General features: G+C 37.4%; 1 protein-coding gene across 2 annotated transcripts; it reads left to right on the top strand.

The window, feature by feature from the left end:
• Positions 1-283: 283 nt before the first annotated feature.
• tfe3a (transcription factor binding to IGHM enhancer 3a) lies at positions 284-19,372 on the top strand. Of its 2 annotated transcripts, none has more exons than XM_039665846.2 (10): positions 284-783; positions 6,093-6,206; positions 7,789-8,017; positions 8,118-8,342; positions 10,935-11,030; positions 12,559-12,676; positions 14,208-14,264; positions 14,472-14,547; positions 14,787-14,934; positions 15,994-19,372. In XM_039665846.2, exons 1-10 carry the CDS (start codon positions 647-649, stop codon positions 16,417-16,419), a joined length of 1,626 nt encoding a protein of 541 aa, XP_039521780.2. In that variant the 5' UTR covers positions 284-646; the 3' UTR covers positions 16,420-19,372. The 2 variants fall into 2 exon arrangements, with proteins under 2 accessions (XP_039521780.2, XP_088975972.1); XM_089119846.1 differs by lacking the exon at positions 284-783 and adding an exon at positions 3,169-3,530.
• The last annotated feature ends 358 nt before the right edge of the window (positions 19,373-19,730 follow it).

Genomic DNA, 19,730 nt, shown 5'->3' with positions numbered 1-19,730 from the left:
CACAACGTATTAATTTAATCGTCAACATTAGTTTAAAATTAGCATTATTTTCATTTTAACATCACAAAGGGACACAGAAGTTCATAAATATCTCAATGTAAAGGATGACGAAATAGTTTGTAATGTTATATCAAAGGATGACCTAACTGGTGAAGTAAACAAGTATTCTATCGTTCGTCTATTGGCTAATGTCAGTGAAGTCCCGCCCTGCTGCACAGCTATTGGCCCGCTCGTCTGTCTGTCAACCGTCGGCTGATCATGGAGCGTCATTTTGGGGTTTTCCCAGTCAGATTTACTCGCGGGGAGAAGAGAGCAAGATAACGGCGTGCACTGGAGTCAGACTCTGATAGAGCAACTAAGGACTTTGGCCGTCAATTCGCATTTAGTTTTCATCAAGCTCTAGTCTAGCTACACAGATAAAGAAAGCGTCGATACGGAGTAAAGTTAAAATTTGAGGGAAATTTGTGCTGTAAACATCTCGCTAGCGGTCGGACAGTGCGACAGTCGTGTATTTTAACCTCTTCAGAAAATAAGCGGTGTGATATAGTTTGTTATCTTGAGCTCAGGCGATTAGTATTCTCATTAGCTCGGTTACTCTAGCTCGTTTATTTTGCTGTTTGTAAAAACTATTGAGCTCCGGGAGAAAATGTCCAGCCTGCCTTCCGTCAGACTCGAGAAGGGCCGAGTGGAAGTGGCGTTACCTGGGCAACAGGCGCAGCACGAGCGTCCTCAGACGGTCTACGTCATTCTGGACTCCTCAGCCGAATCTGTCAATCTCATCAGGTTAGTGCACGGGCATCACAGAAACTCTAGTTTTAACTGATTGTTTTGCATTTACATTCAATGGATCCTGCAGACTGTGGACTACTACATCATGGACAGAAATTGCCTTAAAGCTACTTTGTTAAGCAAGCTTGTGCATGCATGCAGCCTCTTGACCAGTCTCGGAAGATGAACTCGACTGAATGTTGATGCTATATAAGCAAATCAGAGAACATAGATGCTTTGGGTTAGAGGTTGTTCAATTCCTTGTTTCATCACTGCAATGCAGATTATTGAGTTTTAGTACACTAACTTGGAGAAGAAACAATTTTCTCATAAATTGCTAACATTTCACCAGCAGAAACGGCAATTGACATTAAATTGCACATCAGAAAAAATGAAACATTTAATTGTAAAACATAACAATTATTTCCAACTTATAATTTTCCCTGTGTAGATTCAGATTATTCTGTTTCTTTCTCTTTTTGTAGGTTAATGTAGTTTATTTTGCACATAGTCCTGCCCTTAATTTTTGCACATAAATTGACTGTTTTTTAGTCATAAACTGTCATAAACTATTTTAGAGTTGGTTCACCCAAAAATGAATGAATATTAAATCACCCTCATGTCATTCCAAACCTGTAAGACTAGTTCATCTTCGAAACACAAATGAAGATGTTTTAATGAAATCTGAGAGCTTTCTGTCCCTCCATTGACAGTCTATTCAAATACCGCTTTCTTTGACGCTTCAAAAAGTTCATAAAGATATAATAAAACGGATCCATATGAATTGAGCGGTTTAGTCCCAAATTTCTAAAGAGACTCAATTGCTTTATATGATGAACAGATTTAGGCTTTTATTCACATATAAACAGATGTTTATATGTGAATAAAAGCCTAAATTGAATCTGTTCATGTCTCTTCAGAAAATTTGGACTAAACCGCTCAATTCATATGGATTAGTTTTACAATCAAAGTGGTAGTTGAATAGACAGTCAATGGAGACAGAAATCTCTCAGATTTCATCGAAAAGATCTTCATTTGTGTTTTCCGAAGATGAATGAAAGTCTTAAAGGTTTGGAATGACATGAAGCTGAGTAATTAATAACAGAATATTCATTTTTGGGTGAACTATCCCTAAAATATTATTATGCATACTACCCAATGTTGAGCATTGCAAATATTATTGCAAGTCTCTAAATATTGTGTGCAGGAGGAAGATGGTGTGGTCAGGAAAGCTGTGGAACATGAACAGTTTTTATGCATGAGAATTCAAGTGTACATTTGAGTTTTCAGAATATCAAAAGAACCATCTCCTGTCATTCCTCAACCCAACCATCAAAGCCATTTCAGCCTCAACCTTTAACCCCAGCCTCCCTCCACCCTGCCAAAATAATTCCTCTGGAATGTCTGTCCGTGTTTCTCTTACTCACTATAGCCGTTTAACCGGAGGCTTAGCTTTGCAGTTTCTACCCTGAGCCTCAGATTTCACGGGATATGACTCAGCAAATCTACCCACACAATTCCCCTTTCTCTTTTTTTTCTGTGTCCATGTTTTAACTCCGCTTCCTCTCAAGTTCGTGCTTGCTGAGTGCACGCTATTTTGCTCCTTTTGTACCCAAAGGAATGTGTTTTTCATTTGCTGTCCTCAGAAAAGACATGACCACAGCCTTTTCTGTCTATAGCCCAAATACCATAAAAGTTAAAGATTGTATGTTTCACATTGTATAATGTGCTTTCAAAGTTCAATATTCTTTATTGTCACATCATTAGATAGGTGGTAGTTGTACAGTACAGTAAGAGTAAAATGAAGTATTACAACCGCTATTTCCATTCTTATATACAATATTACAAAAGCTTATAGTAGTATACAATACAAAAAAGTTAGCTTATAAAAATAAATATAGGAAACAAAGGGATATTTGAAAGATGTAAAAAAAAAAACAGAATGGGAATGGGTTTTTATATAGATTTGACGCAGTGACTCCCTCTGGCGGTGACTATTCACTGTTTGTTTTTTATTTCTCTTCTCTTAGTAAAGGAGTAGTTTATAGGGTAGATTAGATAAGTATATGGCAAGTTTTCTCGTGTACTAGTCATTTTCGTTGAAATAGGTGTATTTAGCGAAAGTTCCGCAGCTTGAAAAAGCTCGACTCTAGAAGCTTGGGAGCGTGTATAAATATACGTTTTCCTCATCAATAATAATTACTTTCCCCAGACAGCCAATCTGGTTGGCTCAAAGGCAAGCGTGGGCGTGTGGCGCTTGTCAGCTGGCCAATCAACGTATAGCGAAGGCTTGGCTCATGAATATTAATTACTTTCCCCAGACAGCCTTGCCGGTTGGCTCAAAGGCAAGTGTGGGCGCGCGGGCGCTAGTCAGCTGGCTAATCAACGCTTGGTCAATGAATATTAATTTGTTTTTCTGACTGACAGCTCCAAGAAACGTTGAATGAGCTTTTTAATATCTACATGAGCTTAAGCCTTCATTGGGGTTTTGTAATTTCATTATTTCACCGGAGGAGGAGCTTCGCGTGCTCGGAGTGGCACAAACATGGCCACCTGGTAAAACCATAACACAAGCGAAACGGCGATGCTCTGCTGCTAAATCTCGCCTTTAGATCGTGTAAATGAGAGTGACAGCTCGGATCAGACTGGGATTCAGATGCTGACCATGTTCTGGTGCAGTTTACAAACCGGAGTTACCGAAATTGTGTCGTTTGATCTGATTGCATCACTTGGATTATTGCACTAAACAGAAGAGGCTTTAGGTATGTGATATCTGTGAAAGGTCTAATATGCGTTTAGAGCTTGGATAGTATTTCATACTTTATGCTCAGATGTGACGGTGTTGTGAAGGCTTGGGTGTGTTTTTCACCGGTAATTGTGGATGTCTGTCAAACCCTGGCTTGAGCTGCCTATACTTTGGATCAATGCTCCCAAAAATGATGCATAGACAGTAAGCTGACTAGTTTTGGGTCATTTGTGCTCATTAGGGATTGGTCATTGATGCCTCATGAATATGAATGTATATGTAGGCACTCACAATTTAATATATGAAAATATATGCAGTCTGTGTAGACTGCCCTTTATGAGCAACATATGTAAGAACTTGGAAGACACTTATGTCCTTTTTAAACAAGTAGTTTACATTATTAGCACACACATGTCCTTCATACAAAAGTAGTATACAGTACATAAATATAACATGATTATATATATTGAGTTACGGATCGGATTATTTTTCGGATCAGCAAAGTGAACAGTCAGTAAAAAATGCAATTGCATGGATAAATGCAATATAGCAAAGTTACAAATACAGTAAGGTCTAACAGTTGTATTCAGGTACAGAAATGTTATAATTAAGTGTAAAATAACACTGCGAAGTTGTCACTGTATATGCTAAATATGGATTTAACTTTGTTAAAGCGGCCTTTTGTTATGCGATTAACATAAACGACACAGAGAGCAGGTATTTATAGGCTACTGTCACTTTAAGACCTAAAGGCAAAGATCCAATATAACGATAAACATCTGATTTCTTTTTCAACTGTTTACGTTCACTTAAAGTCACCGTGAACCAGAAGTTGTGACTGACTTCTTCAGTATTGTGAGGTATTTTCCAAGCAAAACGGAATATTGAATGAGAAAAATAAACGGCGTTGCTTGTTTTTTTTCCTGCTGGGAATTGATTGGATCTAGAAAAGTGGGTATCTATTCAGCTCGCTGTCAAAGCTTTATTTATATAGCGCTTTTTACAATACAGAGTGTTTCAAAGCAGCTTTACAGAGAAAACAGGACAATAATGCAATAAAGTTTCTCTGTGCAAGATTTACTCCCATCAAGCAGTGAAATTCTATTTGCATTCAAACAAATTGTGCTCTCCAGCGCCTCGCTTTTTCATTGTGTATTGGATCTACGGTAGCCATTATGTACCAAAAAGCTGTGTGTGCATTTCGTTTAGTTTTCCTTCAGTTTGTAATTTCAAACAAACCGCAACTTGACACAGCGAACAAACAAATGTTACAGTATGAATTACTGACTGTGAAAAACATGAACTATTGTAATTAGTATTTATGCCAATGCTAATGCTCGTCACATTAGTCACACAGAAATAAATTAGAAAGAGTTCCCACTTCTTCAGTCACGTCTGTTTCTGTTTATTTGGTAACTTAGTTACAGGACTTCTTTCTAAATGTGATATAAATATGTCCTGTAACTAAGTACTAAGTTACAGGACACATCGGGACGGGAGCTTTACCTCTCTCGCGACTCCCAGTAGGCTACAGATATTTTCAGTCAGAGGAAAAGAGGAAGCTGCCGAAAAGAAATTTGCTTTATTTTATGGTAGTCGGGTATAAAGAGACGAGATGTAGGCTATCTGATTGATAAAATAAAAACCTGATTGTGATAGCTTTTATGATTGGTCTGATTTCTTCAAACGTTCACCATGTTTTTTTTTTTACTATGCGCTAACAATGCAAGAACAATCATATGCTCTATTAAAATATATTCTTATCGAATTTCTAGGTTACAGAAAGTAAAATAACAAACATTGTTTTTAGCACCTTTTCTACTTTACTCAATAGCTGTTAATGTTATTCATCAAATAGTCTGTTTAAACTTTCACTATGTTCGAATGTAAGGAAAAATGCTTGTAATTTAGACTGTAACAGACTTGCGTGTCGAGAAGAAAGCAGGTCCGATTCTCGTCTGATTCTGCTGCTTCAGTTCGGTCAATCGTGATGCTGGCTCTGAACGAAACCGCGCTGTGGAAACGCGTTTGCTTATTACTTTTTGATCCTCTCTGCTATTATAGTTTTTCAAGATGGCGGAATGACATGGAAGCCTCCGTGGACTTACCCGTCCCATGTATATAAAGATACTAAATTCTTCGTTTACAAGGATAAGTCAGATAATTGGCAAAGGTTTTTGTACACCATTGAGGACATATTTATGAATAAAATATTGATTTAAGATAACAAATTACATAAAAAGATACACACAGTCCCTTTAGGTAAGTAAAAGTAATGAATGCCAGTTTAGAGGGGATGTACGTTTTCCAATTTTGATCAAAGATTACAGATTTTTTTTTTTTATTTGTTCGCCACAATATTATTTTTTAAATATATATATAATACTGCATTCTGTGCAAGTGTGTTTTTTTCCTTCATTGAAGTTTGTGATATAAGTATTAAATGTGATTATTTGGTTCGGTATATTACAGTAAACCCCTCCTGTTCACAGTCTCTGCATCAGCATGTCAGACTCAGATTATAGGAGATGTTTGTGGGCTGACAGTATGTGACGTTGGTGTGTTCATCCCTTCTCAGTGTTGAACCCCTTCTGCCTGAGTCTGGGATCGTGGCAGATATTGAGGTGGAAGGCTTTTTATCCACCGTTTCGGACACCTTCTACGAGCTCAAGAGTCAGCCCATCACCCCAAGGTGAGTCCACTGAATGATCCGATTATATAAATATACTTCCTGTTTATATGTCATCTACACATTTAGATTGTGGCCACATGCTAGATATGCTTATAAGAGAACCGCAATCATGTCTGATTTACTTCCTGCATACTCTAGAGTTAGAAGTTTTTTGTAATCATGTTTTGCCACATACCGGTTAGCTTTTTCAGCTTTACCCCGTGGGATTTTGCTGACAGTGTGTTAATATATTTCTGAATTGTTGACATATTGTACATTCTTTATCATTCATTTGCTTATCGCTCATTATATATGATTACATATATAAGAGTTGTGTTTTTGTGCTCATGTGTGAGCACTGCATGTGTTTTCTGCGATGAGGCAGGTCAGTGCATGCTGTCCTTCAGGCATTTAGATGGGGCGTTGTGTTTCTGTTGACAGAACTTCCCGGTGTCTGTTTCCAGGGACTTCCCAGTGATTCAGCACAAAACTGAACACCATGATCAGTCATAATACCTCTTTTTGCAGCTCTCCTTTCAAAAAAAAAAAACATTGATTATGGAGTAATATGTTAAGGATAGTGGGTCAGAAGGGTTGTTTACTGGAAAGAATTACATAACCAAGTGTTTTTTAAGATAAATCAATTATAGAACCGGTTTCAAAGTTCACACGCCGCTGTCTCCCACAGTCTCTCAGCTCTTATCTGACAGTGTGATCTGCCTGACATGGTAATCTTTGAATTTTCTTTATAGCAAACAGTGTGTTTGAGGCAGCATGGTCTTGGCTGCTTGTTTTTTTTGTTCGCTCTAGGACTTCCCACGATGACTCATCACTAAAAGGGAGTCCGTGTGAAAGAAATGTGAAGGCCGTGTTGTTGGAAATGCAAAACTGTATGGAGAGATTTTATTTTGCTAGTTGATATAGCATCACACGCTAAGATACAAAGGACATAATATGTTTGTATTAGTCTCATTTGCAAGCTACTTTGGATAAGAGTGTTTGATAAAAGAATATATGTATTATTATGTTAGAGGAGTTGAACAAAAACTAGTTTCAGAGGTGGCTCAAGATTTTTAAAATGTACTTTATTAATATTTTATTAATTTAAAAATAGCACAACTTTTTTTTCTTTGCAATAACATGCACTGATGAAAAATAAGACTGTTTATTAAGTAAATATGTCATTTTTTGTCAACATAAAATAGCATTTGCGCTCCATGGAAATAATGTAGAGCAGGATTTAATAATATTCATCAGGATTTAATTAAATCATTTTATTGCAAACTTACATTTTGATCTTTTTCTTTTAAGTAGCATGCATAATAAGACCTTTTAAATAAGAAAAAAACTATTTTTATTCAATAGTTTTTTTTTGACATTTGACAAATATAGTTTCTTGATCTCATGAACGAGAGATCATTATTTCCGACCGTCTTGTGTTTTAAGTTGCTGTTCTCATGCCGTCTGTCTTAAATTGATCTTCATCTTAGCGGTGATCTCTCAGCCCTGTGTTTCAAAAATAGCATGTGGTAATATGATTACAGCACGGGGGTGTAGCGTGGTACTCTAAGCTTATTTACCTTCTCATCGTCTGCCCCCGTAGTGGCTCTCTGCCCTCTGCTGACCCCGTGACCCCAACCGGCTCAGTGATGACGTCACGCGTGTTGATGAGGCAGGAGCTGATGCGACAGCAGGCTCAGGACCAGGAGAGACGAGAGGCCCAGAAACAGGCGTCCAGCGCTTTACAGCGCCATACTGACGCCACCCCTGCCATCTCCGTCACCTCCGCCCTGCCTGCCACCCCGGCTCAGGTGCCCGTGGAAGTGCTGAAGGTATCACATGACAAATCAACATCAAATATGATGATTTGGATGTTTAAATATGGTTTACCATATAAGGGGGAACTAAAGTTGTCATGTGTTTGAATCCCAGGTTCAAACTCACTTGGAAAACCCGACAAAGTACCACATCCAACAAGCTCAGAAGCAGCAAGTGAAGCAATACCTCTCTCACACCCTTGGCAATAAAATAGCCATTCAGACGCTGGCAACATCTCCTTCGCCCCAGCCTGCCTCTGCCCCTGAGTTGGCCCCTGCTGTCAGTAGCACTCCCAGCAGCCCGCTGGCTGTGCTCAGCCTTGGATCGAACAAAGAAGAGGTACAAACTGAACCCAGATCAGATCTTTCTGTTATAGAATGTATATTGCCAGTAATGTGGTGGATTTAGTGAGATTTTTTTTATACTCCTATTTAGCAAGGATGCATTAAATTGATCAAAAGTGACAGTAAAGACGTTTATGATTATACAAAGGATTTCAGTTTTAAATAAATGCACAAAAATATGGAGTAGCACAACTTTTTTTTTTTTTTGATAATAGAGCGGCAAATCAGCATATTGAATGGTTTCTAAAGGATCATGTGACACTGATGACTGGAGGAATTATGCTTAAAATTCAGCTTTACTTCACAGGAATAAATCAAGTTTTAAAATAGGAAAGTTATATGAAATTGTAATCATATTTCACAATAGTGTTTTTTTTTTACTCTACTTTTGCTCAAGTAAATGCATCCTTGGTGAGAATAAGAGACTTCTTTCAATGATTTTTAATCTCCAAATGATGCAAGTTTAACATTAAATCATGACAATTATGTTATTGTAAAGATAAGAGGCCTTGAGCCAATGCCATAACAACAGATGACCCATTTACACAATCACTGACAGCATAACGTAATGCTCTGCGCTCTGGCCTACTTTCACATGCACAATTACAAAATCTGTACTCTCATCGCACAGTAACTTGATTTTAGTGTTACTTGTTATTACTGGCTTGCTTCTAGGCTGTTATGTGTGGTTGCCAGGGTGTTGCTATGGTGGTGTTGTGAGTGTTTTCAGGGTGTTTCTATGAGGTTGCTTTACACTGATTCCCAAAGTCTGTTATATAGTGTGATATTCAGGCCATGGTCCCGTTTTCAATGTAAGCCTAGGTGTACTTATGCCTGCTTGGGAAAAATCATTTTCAATCATCTTTTGATTGCCTAAAAAAGCAACTGTTACCTCTGTAAAGTGCATTAAACTTGTTTAAAGCACAGCTAGCCATGCATGGATTATCCCCCTTATACCATGATCATTTGCCAGCATTGACAACTTAAAGCTGTTATCGATGTTTGCAGCGCAATATTTACCGGAGAAACTGAGATAGACAGAAAGAGAGAGTAACAGCCAGAGATACAGAGTAGAGCCCGACCGATAAAGGATTTTGAAGGCAGATACCGATACAAATATTTTTAGGTTATAAAAACCGATACTCCGATATATCGGCCGATATTTTATTTATTTATTTTAAACTGGACATGATAGTCACAAATTTTGTCATGCTTATTTGAGTTAAGAAAACTGATGTGGATGTTCTTTTAATTGTCATTCAATCAATGTATGTCTCGTGACCAACTCAACGAGTGTTGCCAACAGGAACGGTGTAGAGTGCCCTCTGGTGGACAAACTATACAACTCCAACACTCATGACATGGTTCAAGCGTGTTTCGTCTGTTTTTATTTTATTTTTGAAAGATTCATTTATCGGGCATTATAACTCCCGATACCGATAGTTTGGAAAATGCCTAATATCGGTCTGCCGATATATCGGTCTGGCTCTAATACAGAGATATGAGTACGTACCTGCATCTGTTCAGTATCTCTCTCTATCAACAACAAAGCTTTACGTTTAATTACTTCAAAATAGAGATGTAACCCCCTCGTTGCTAAGAAATGTAATGTAGACTTTTATTAATAATAGTCACAGGGTAGCATTAATAAGTGTCTGTGCTCCTGAATGTTTCTGTGTGTGCGCAGCTCGATCTCTGCTCTCTGTGTGCGAGTGATGTATGCTTATGTGCATTTCAATGAAAACAGTACTAAAACAACTTGTACTAAGATTTTACATATAGTATCTCAAATCTGACCCAGATCTGTTGTAGTAAGATAAACCCCGTTCACTTTCATATTCTGTTTGTGATATAGCTTGTGTGAGAAGTCAAAGTTCAGTGTTATCAAACAATGCTTCATTGAAAGGATAAGGTGTCACCAGCTTTTACTTTAGGCTGCTTATTTTGCTAGTCATAGTCTGTGAATTTCACATGCTTACAAAACTGCACTAACCTGTAATTATTGTCCTAATAATCTCAAGTCTTAAGCCGTTTAGAGCACGCTAGACAACTAATTAAATGTTTGGCTCTGAGACTCGGAAAGATTCTTTTGAAGAATTTGCCTCGCGTTTACTAAATACAATAGTGCGCTTTGTCAAGTCGGCGTGAAGTCGGCCAGACTCTCTCTGGCACTTTTGCTTTTGGTACCACATTGTGCTAGTAAATATAACACTCAAGCCTCAATGACCCCTGCACACTTTGCACTTGGTGTGGGCTTGGCTATTAAAGCCTTTCAGTCCTGTATTTCTCCTTCTCAAATCTCAATCAAAACCACTGGCTGCTAAACCCTACGATGAAATACAAGCTTGCTGAGGTTGGAGACTTTTATCAGACTTTAAATGGGATGTCTTTATTTCTCATCTCCATGTGGCCGGTGTGTCACTCTGGAAACTGCTGTGTAGTGTGTTATTTAGACATCCTTCTGCCTTATGACTCAGTATGGGAGTCACACTTTAAAGCAGATTTTTGTGCTAGAAGGACTCAGACATTTGCATCTACAAGTCCTGCTAAGCTGTTTTTTTTTTCCCTCTCTTTTCGATATGCACAGATCGAAGACGTCATTGATGACATCATCAGCCTGGAATCGAGTTTAAACGATGAATTTATGACTCTGATCGAATCGGGTTTGCAGCTTCCCAACACGGTATGTTGCAACATCCTAAATTCTATTGAAGATCAATTGAGCAACGCATTCATTTCATAAGAACTGTTTGGGTAAAGTTTGTTTTGCATCACACTTTGTAACAGATCTTACATGCATAGTGTTTTTTTTTTTTTTTTTGGATAATTCACTAATGATGAGGAAACAGCCATTAGTAATAGTTCCCATATTTACTCATTAGTCTTTTGCAAGCAAATTTGTCACCAAGAGAATCCTGCTCTGACATGCCATTGCTTTGGAAATACAATTTCTGTTTTCAAATCAGTAATTTTCAGTTGAGTCCTCTGGGAGGAGTTCAGGTAGAGGCGCTTGTGTAACCAGTTACGATTAAAGGTTAACTTAGGCTCATGGGTTTCTGCATTGTCAGTGAAGTGTTTGCATTCGGGACGTTTGGGTTGAATGTGGGCTTGAAACACTGGAAGCAAATATAAACTTCTGACACATGGCTCACAATGGGTGGGGTCGGCACACCGCGGAGGAGTGACAGAGAGCTGCCGCACACACACACACACATGCAGAAACACCGACCATTCAACTTGTGTGTGTGCACGAGCTGATTTCCGTGGCGTTTTTAATACTCCAAAAGATATTTCCTCATTTCTAAACGTCCCTTTTTACGGAGAGACACACAGAAAGAGGAAGCACTTTGCGAGTGTATAAGAGAACATGAGGATTCTGGTTTTACTGCCGGAGAATGAAAAGAAAAAGGGCCAGATTGAGGTAAATTTAGCACATTTAATCTCTCTACCTCATTGCCTCTCTTGTCACTATCTGTTTAAATGCTGTGTGATGATGGTAGGTTTGTGTTTTAGTTGCATTACGAGACAGAATGGCATGTTTTATGACAGTTTAGCATGTTTGGAACAATCTGATGGGTTTATTTGAGCATGTTTTGGCCAAGATATGCCTCAGAAACTTTTGTTGGATTTCACATAATTGTTTTTTGCACAGGTTTTACAAATCAAAAGTCACCTTTCAGGCTAGCTCGGTTTTTAAAGATGAAGGAAATGTGTTTTCTGTTAAACCTACGTGTTTGAAACTTCAAACATTTTTATGGATCTTATGTAACTGGTTTAATAATTCAAAAAATGTCTGACTTCACTCTCAATGCAGCTTGTTGTTGAAATGCAAGCAGAGCAAACTTCATTTGTTTTCATTTTTTTTTTTCTTCAAATTGTCACATCTAGTATGAAATTATGGTTAGATGCATTGTTTTATGTTCTCAAAAGTTTTAGTAATCAAAAGGTTTTTTTTACCGCCAAATTAATTTATATTTATTCATATAATTGTCCTTGCCTTGTCCAGTTTGTTTCACTTTACATATAAACATGCTCACAAGAACCGTTTGGCCATTGTGAAAGATGTTGCCCTTCAGATATGAAGGTTCATTTTTGTGGTGAACTGAATGAAGGTTATCCATACCCTGCACCATGTGTGATGAGGGGACCTCTCACTAGATAATGCCGTGGGCGGGGCCCTGATTTAATGCGTTGTGGTTGGTTTTCAACAGCTGCCAATCTCAGGAAATCTCCTGGATGTGTACAGCAGTCAGGGCATGGCGGCGCCCACCATCACCGTCAGCAACTCCTGCCCTGCAGACCTGCACAACGTCAAGAGAGAGTTTACCGGTGTGTGGCCTTCCATCTCTTTATCTCACTTCTGCTTCTTCCTCATTTCTCTTCACCAACCAGTCGACTCAGTCTGACTGTATCAGCAGAGTTACACACCACAGATTTGCCATTTCCCAATTTCACCGCAGTTCCCAGTCGAGATCTGTTCACGCGCGCATAAAAATATAATCATTGATTCATGATTCATATGATTCATTATTGAATCAGTGGATATTTGTGCTTTTGCAGAACTTGTGACTAAGTAGTTAGTGTGAATAGCCATCATTCATCAGTCACTGGCCAGCGTGCAATAAAATGATAATTATAGAAGTAAAACTTGTTTTAGTAGCAATCGTAGTAAATTAGCAGTGTTTTATTAGACTTTTGGAAAGATGGGAGGGCAGGTATGATTTGTGAATCTTAGCCCATGTTTACACAGCTGCAGAATTTGTTTGAATACGTTTGTCTTGTATTTGAGTTCTTAATATGTTTACATTTGCACACAGTTCAGTTGTTTATAGGTTATTTACTGTGGTTGTCACGGCCGGCTCACAAGCCGCGACAAAGAAGGGAATGACACGTAAGATTTAATGCAAAAGGAATAACATTTATTAAAGTAAAAATAAGAAAATAGATCAAAATGAGAACAAGACAATAACAAAAGCAACAAAATAATGGCACGAGGGGAGAGCGCGCCCGTCACGACTGAAGGGAGCTGCTTTTATTTGCCGGCATCAGCTCTTAACACAGGTGAACACCATCAATCCATCATGACGTCACTCACTCCAACTCCGACCTACAAATCAAATGACAAAAACAACCAAAACGACATAATATGACCCAAACTGGGGTCGTAACATGGTCTTAACTACTGACTCCAGTCTGAACTATTTACATGTTTTCATGTGTAGTTTCGGTATACAGCAACAGAGATATGACCTGTGGGTTTAATATCCGGTCACAGTTCTCCACCGGCACTGCTCATGCCAGTTTTCACTTTTCAGACTCAAATCCTCTGCTCTCCGCCCAGATATAAAAGCTTCTGTCGGTTAATGAAGATTTGATGAGTGAAATAGCTGCTCGAATGGACTCTGATCGTGTCAGAAATGATAAGACTTTGTCTTGTAAGTGATTTTATGGACATTGCCGTCTTTGATATTACTTTGGTCACTTTCATTATGGTTACAGGTAAGAGAAAACGGGCTTGACTCCCATTCATGTTCATTCATTCATGCTAGTGTAAGTTGCTGTGTGAACAAGACATTTTGAGCCTATTTAGCTAACATAAAATCTTAAAAAATGCAGTGAAATACATCCTTGTACCTCGGTTTACTATCAGAAACCGTTAGAAACTAGTTATTTGTTGGTTGGTTCCAAAAAAAATCGCACATCTCATTCAGCCCTACACCGTAACCTGTGGTATGGGACCATCTATTTGCTTGACCAATAGCATTTTTGTGGCAGTTCTGTCTGGTGATGTTAGCGACAAAGAAATGGCACACTTCCCCTTTAAAATGTAATCTAAATTTCCTTGGTATTTGTTTTATAGATGCAGAGGCAAAAGCTGTTATGAAGGAGAGGCAGAAAAAAGACAATCATAACCAGAGTGAGTTTTGATTTCTTGAAGATTTGATGTGCAGTTTGTTTTTATCTCTGAAATATGTCATTACCATCTGCACATAATAACCTGAAGATTAACCGTCATTGGTAGTGTATAAGGAAGTAAATTACATTTCTGTTTATCTGAAACAACTTGTCTGTCTAGTTGTTCCCATCCATTGAGTGTGTGTGTGTGTGTGTGTGTGTTTTGTAGTTGAGAGAAGAAGAAGATTCAACATTAATGACCGCATTAAGGAACTTGGAGGTCTCATTCCAAAATCCTCTGACCCGTCAGTATCTCTGCTCTCATTCTCACTTCTCTCTGGTTTTCAACAGTAATCATATGCACTGCTGAATGTATTCAGTTATAAAGGTCATTTAAATTATAATGACTCTGAGGTACAAAATTATAAGACCATTTCATTGTTTACATTTTGTTTAGTCCTAAATGTTTTTAGTCATAGTTTTTTTAGATGATTTCATTCAGTGCATGCTTCTGTAAGAGTATCTGCATTTGTTTTCTCAACAGCGAGATGCGCTGGAACAAGGGCACTATACTAAAGGCGTCGGTCGACTACATCCGCAAGCTACAGAAGGAGCAGCAGAGAGCCAAAGAGATGGAGATGAGACAGAAGAAACTTGAACACGCCAACCGCAGTCTGCTGCTGCGCATTCAGGTATTCTGCAGCATATACACACTTTAAACTCTTGGACATCTTTAAATTCATTCCACAGAGTTATTTTATTCACTATTATAGTTTTTGTAAATATTTACAATTAGGTTTTTTTTTTGTTGAGTTTATGTTAGGGCTGTCAAACGATTAATCGCATCCAAAATAAAAGTTTGTGTTTACATAATATACGTGGGTGCACTGTGTATAATGATTTTGTATATATTAATACACACACATGCATGTATATTTAGTAAAAAAAATATTTATATATAAAATATTTATATTTATATATAATATAAATCTATATACAGTATATACATGAAAATATTTCTTAAATATAAACACGCATGTGTGTTTATATAAAATAATTATACACAGAGCACCCACATATATTAACACAAACTTTTATTTTGGATGCGATTAATCGTTTGATAGCCCTAGTTTATATTAGTAATTTTTATGTGCTTTTGTAATTGTAATTATTTTGTTATTTTTTTCATCTAATATTTATCATTTTATTTGATTTCAGCTTAATTAACACTTTTTAATATATATTTTTAAAAAGCAATAAACTGAACAGAAAATGTATTTTTTTACATGTGTAAATGTAAAATAAACTGCACAGACAATTCCTTCTCCTTATTTATTGATTGATGATGTCATTAAACACCTTATTGTATATTATTTTTTATATCATTCTTGGTGTGAACAAGCCTTAACTGTCAAAAAAATGGTAAAAAAAAAACAACCTCAAATGGATTTAAAGAGGGAGACACACACTGACAGTGGTTTAAATCACTGGAGCTCAGCGAGTCTCTGTTCTGTCAGTTTCTAGTAATAGCAGTTTGACCTTGACCTTGTGTATTCCTTGACCACTGGTAGTCTCCGCATCACACCATCGCTCATTTGCATAACGCTGACCTTTGTTCAACTCTCTGTCGTTTTCTTTCAATGCCAAAAATCAACATTCTTATTAAAACCTAATGTCTTTAGGCCACCCTGTCACCTTAATACGAATGTTCCTTCAGTTGAGTTTAATGATTGTGCCTGTGTGATCGGCAGGAGCTGGAAATGCAGGCTCGTCTCCACGGCATGTCTTCATCTCAGATCTCTGACTCCATGCTCCAGCCGCAGACTTTAACCCTGAATCACATCCCCAGCCATGACCTCTCCAAGACCCTTCTGTCCCTCAACCAGGCCACGCCCTCTTCTTTCTTGTCTCCGCCCTCTTCTACCTCCTCAGTGGGAGGGGTGGTCACCAGCCCTCTGGACCTCGGGACACTCAGCTTCGGCGAGTTAGATGACCCCTCTGCCTCCGTGTTTAGTCCATCCCTGATGGCGGAAATGGGGTTAGGGGATATTTTGATGGATGACAGCAGCGCTCTGTCGCCTGTAGGGGGCGCCGATCCCCTGCTTTCCTCAGTCTCCCCGGGGGCGTCCAAAACCAGCAGTCGTAGAAGTAGCTTCAGCATGGAAGAAGACTTGTGATTGCTTCTATAAATGGGACGATAGTTTTGCTTTCAAGTTGCAAATCCTGCTTGCACGCTCCATTGTCGGCCAGTAGAGGGCAGTGTTATCCCAAGATCTTCATTAATCGCTGTACTGTAGAAGTCTCGTAAACAGAGTTTGAGATTCTCGAGACTTCTTTCTAGAGGTGACACAAATATGGAAAGACTTCGGGAGCAGACGCTGGTGTTTAGAGCCTCGTTTATTATCTGGACCTCTGACAAATATATAGAAGAATAAATGTACATAGAGTAGATTTAGTCCTAAACATCTATTTTGTGTTTTTAATATGCAGTTGAATCAAAAGTAGCACTATAATGTTAACTCATGGACACAAACCACATTTTGGGGAAAAAACATGCCTGAATAAAAATATGAATATTTTTAGGTTAAGACCTCACTCAAATAGTGGGCTCCAAAAGTCTGAGACTTTAAACTTTGAAATATGCAATACGCAGGATTTTGAATCATAAATTGTGAGTAAATATATTTTTTTGATTCTGTGTTTGTCAGCTCATAGCGAAAAAAGACAAACCAAATACTAAGATGTTATCAGTTTAACTCTTATTGAAGAAAAAAAAAATTATTCAGCAAGGATGCATTAAATTGATCAAAAGTGTCTGTAAAGTCATTTATAGTGTTACAAAATATTTTGCCATCAAATGTCACTTAACAGATTCAACAAAAATAGTGGCTACAAATTTTGTTTTTCAAGTTAATAATAATAATAATGATTGATAATAATCAGAAATGTTTCTTGAGCAGTAAATCAGCATATTAGAATGACTTCTGAAGGATCATGTGAATGATACTGAAAATTGCATTTTAAAATATGGAAAACAGTTATTTTTAACTGTACTTTTAATAAATGAACGTTAAAAATGTTTACCGAGCCCAAACTTTTTAACAGTAGTGTAATTTAAAATTAGGGTTAATCGCATCCAAAATAAAAGTTTGTGTTTGCATAATATATGTGGGTGCACTGTGTATAATTATTTTATATACATAAATACTAAATACACACACATGCTTGTATATATTTAAGAAATATTTTCATGTATATACTGTATAAAGATTTATATATAATTTATATTATATATAAACATAAATATTTTATATATAAATAATATTTTTTTCTTAAATGTACATGCATGTGTGTGTATTTATATATATATAAAATAATTCAGGGCACCCACATATATTATCTAAACACAAACTTTTATTTTGGATGCGATTAAGTTTGACAGCCCTATTTAAAATGTATTAAATGTATAAATATCTCAGACTTTTGGAGCTTAAGTCAGTGTTTGTTGTATATGTAGCTCATCAAACATAAAAGGGACAGTTGTGTTTTATTTCCCTTTTTTAAATTGTGAATCCGTGCGTTTGTAAAGCAGCTCCTAAACGTGCTTTTAATGTCCTCAGGAAAACGCATCAGAGAAAAGAGAACATCCTGTTCGGCTCTTCTTTCATTTCCTGCTGGGACGTTTGTGTTCTCATGTGAAACTGGTGTTGATCGTTTCATGCGGAGGGTCTGAAAGGCGCATGTTTGGTTTACAGGGATCACCTCACACATTTACATCAGCATCTGTGCCATTGTTCGCCATTGCGTCTCGGCCTCCGTGATATTGATTTGATCCAACCGAGACTGGTCATGTGTTTATGTCAGATTGTCTATGCAAGTACTTTCATAGTGAAGTAGCAGAGGGTTGTGTGAGCAGATGACCGTCGCGTTTCCTTTGACATTCAAAGAGAATATTGCTGTTCTCTGCCAGAGAGCCAATCACATTAATGCGTCATTATCATGAGGTTGACTTTTATTACTCCAGTCTTTACATCCCTTATCAGGATTACGATGACATTCTGCTTTATTTATCTGCTGTTGTTGCTTTTCATACGTATAGGCATTAACAGTCGAATCCTGTTTAAAAGACAGTTTTGGAGCTGAAAGCAACGTAAATCTGAAGAAAAGCGCTTTTTATGAATCCGTATTGTGAGGTATGAGTTTGGCGTGATACTTCTAGGTGGCCATGTTGAAAACAGGTTTCGAATCACACCTGAATGATAAAATGTTTTTTTACCCTGTTGTGAATAGACGGATCTGAATATGTATGTTAGTAATAGCAAATTGTTTGAAATGTCTTTACATTACATATATACATTTATATAATATCTATATATGATGTGCTGATTTAGCACAGCGACTAATGTACATTCGGAAGAGTTTTATTTTACCACATATATACAGTAAATCATGCATTTAAGATGACATGAAATGTATTTTCACTGCTATTTAAAATTAGACATTGATATCCAGAGATGGATTGTTTTAGAAGCTTGCTGGCAAAGAGGGAACGAGATTTACTTTTATCTGTAGATATGCAGATCTGTGTAATGAAAGCTTATTGCAGCACAGTTAACTTTAGGATCTCTGCCGTGTAAGTGTGATGATCCAGTGTCCACCACAGCTTTTTTTTTTAGTTAAGTCGTCAAGTACTTTTGTATATATTTCTTTGAAGCCTCCATGTTGGATGCCCGCCGATGGGGTTTGTCGTGCAGTTTCTGCCTGGTGAAATTTCCTCAATCCTGCCATCAGTTCTTTGTCGAAAACTTTGTTTAAAGATTCATTAGAAGACCTTTGAGTTCACTCTATACTGCAGGAGACTATTAGGCAGCGTTTACATTCATCTCATGATTATGTACTTGATAACATCCGGTAGATGTCCACTTTCCAGTCAGACTTGAGCAAAGGGAATGTGTTTGTCGTTTATGTATTTCAATATTTCCACAGTGCTTGTGGATGTTTATTCCCTGTATTTCCCTAACAACTTTGAAACGAGCAACCGTTGTGCAGATTTCTTTTTGTACTCTTGAATATGTAGATTTTTTTTTTTACTTTTTAGGAAAACAATTATAAATAAAGTTGTAAAACAGCTATGCATTTGTATGAGTGGTATTTTTTTTAAAGAAACTTTCTGTAAATGGTTAAATGTTCCATCCCACATCAAAAGTGTGAAAAACACTTATTTTTAGGATCTTTGTGTGTGTGTGTGTGTGTGTGTGTGTGTGTGTGTGTGTGTGTGTGTGTGTGTGTGTGTGTGTATGAATATCATTAATGATTCTCATTACTGTAATGCTAGTAAATCCTACTAGGATTTAATTACGCTAAATCTGAATACGTTTGCAAAAAAAGCAATCAGTTACATCAACACTTTAAAGAAAAGAAATCCAAAGATTTTTATTTTGTAATTATATATTTAATTGCTCTTAACTTCAAACATTTGAGTAAGCTA

Source organism: Pimephales promelas, chromosome 14, assembly GCF_988280905.1.
Source record: "Pimephales promelas chromosome 14, fPimPro1.hap1.1, whole genome shotgun sequence".
NCBI classification, from domain to species: Eukaryota; Metazoa; Chordata; class Actinopteri; order Cypriniformes; family Leuciscidae; genus Pimephales; species Pimephales promelas.
Note: the sequence above shows the minus strand (reverse complement) of the source record. Positions and strands in the feature narration are given on the sequence as shown.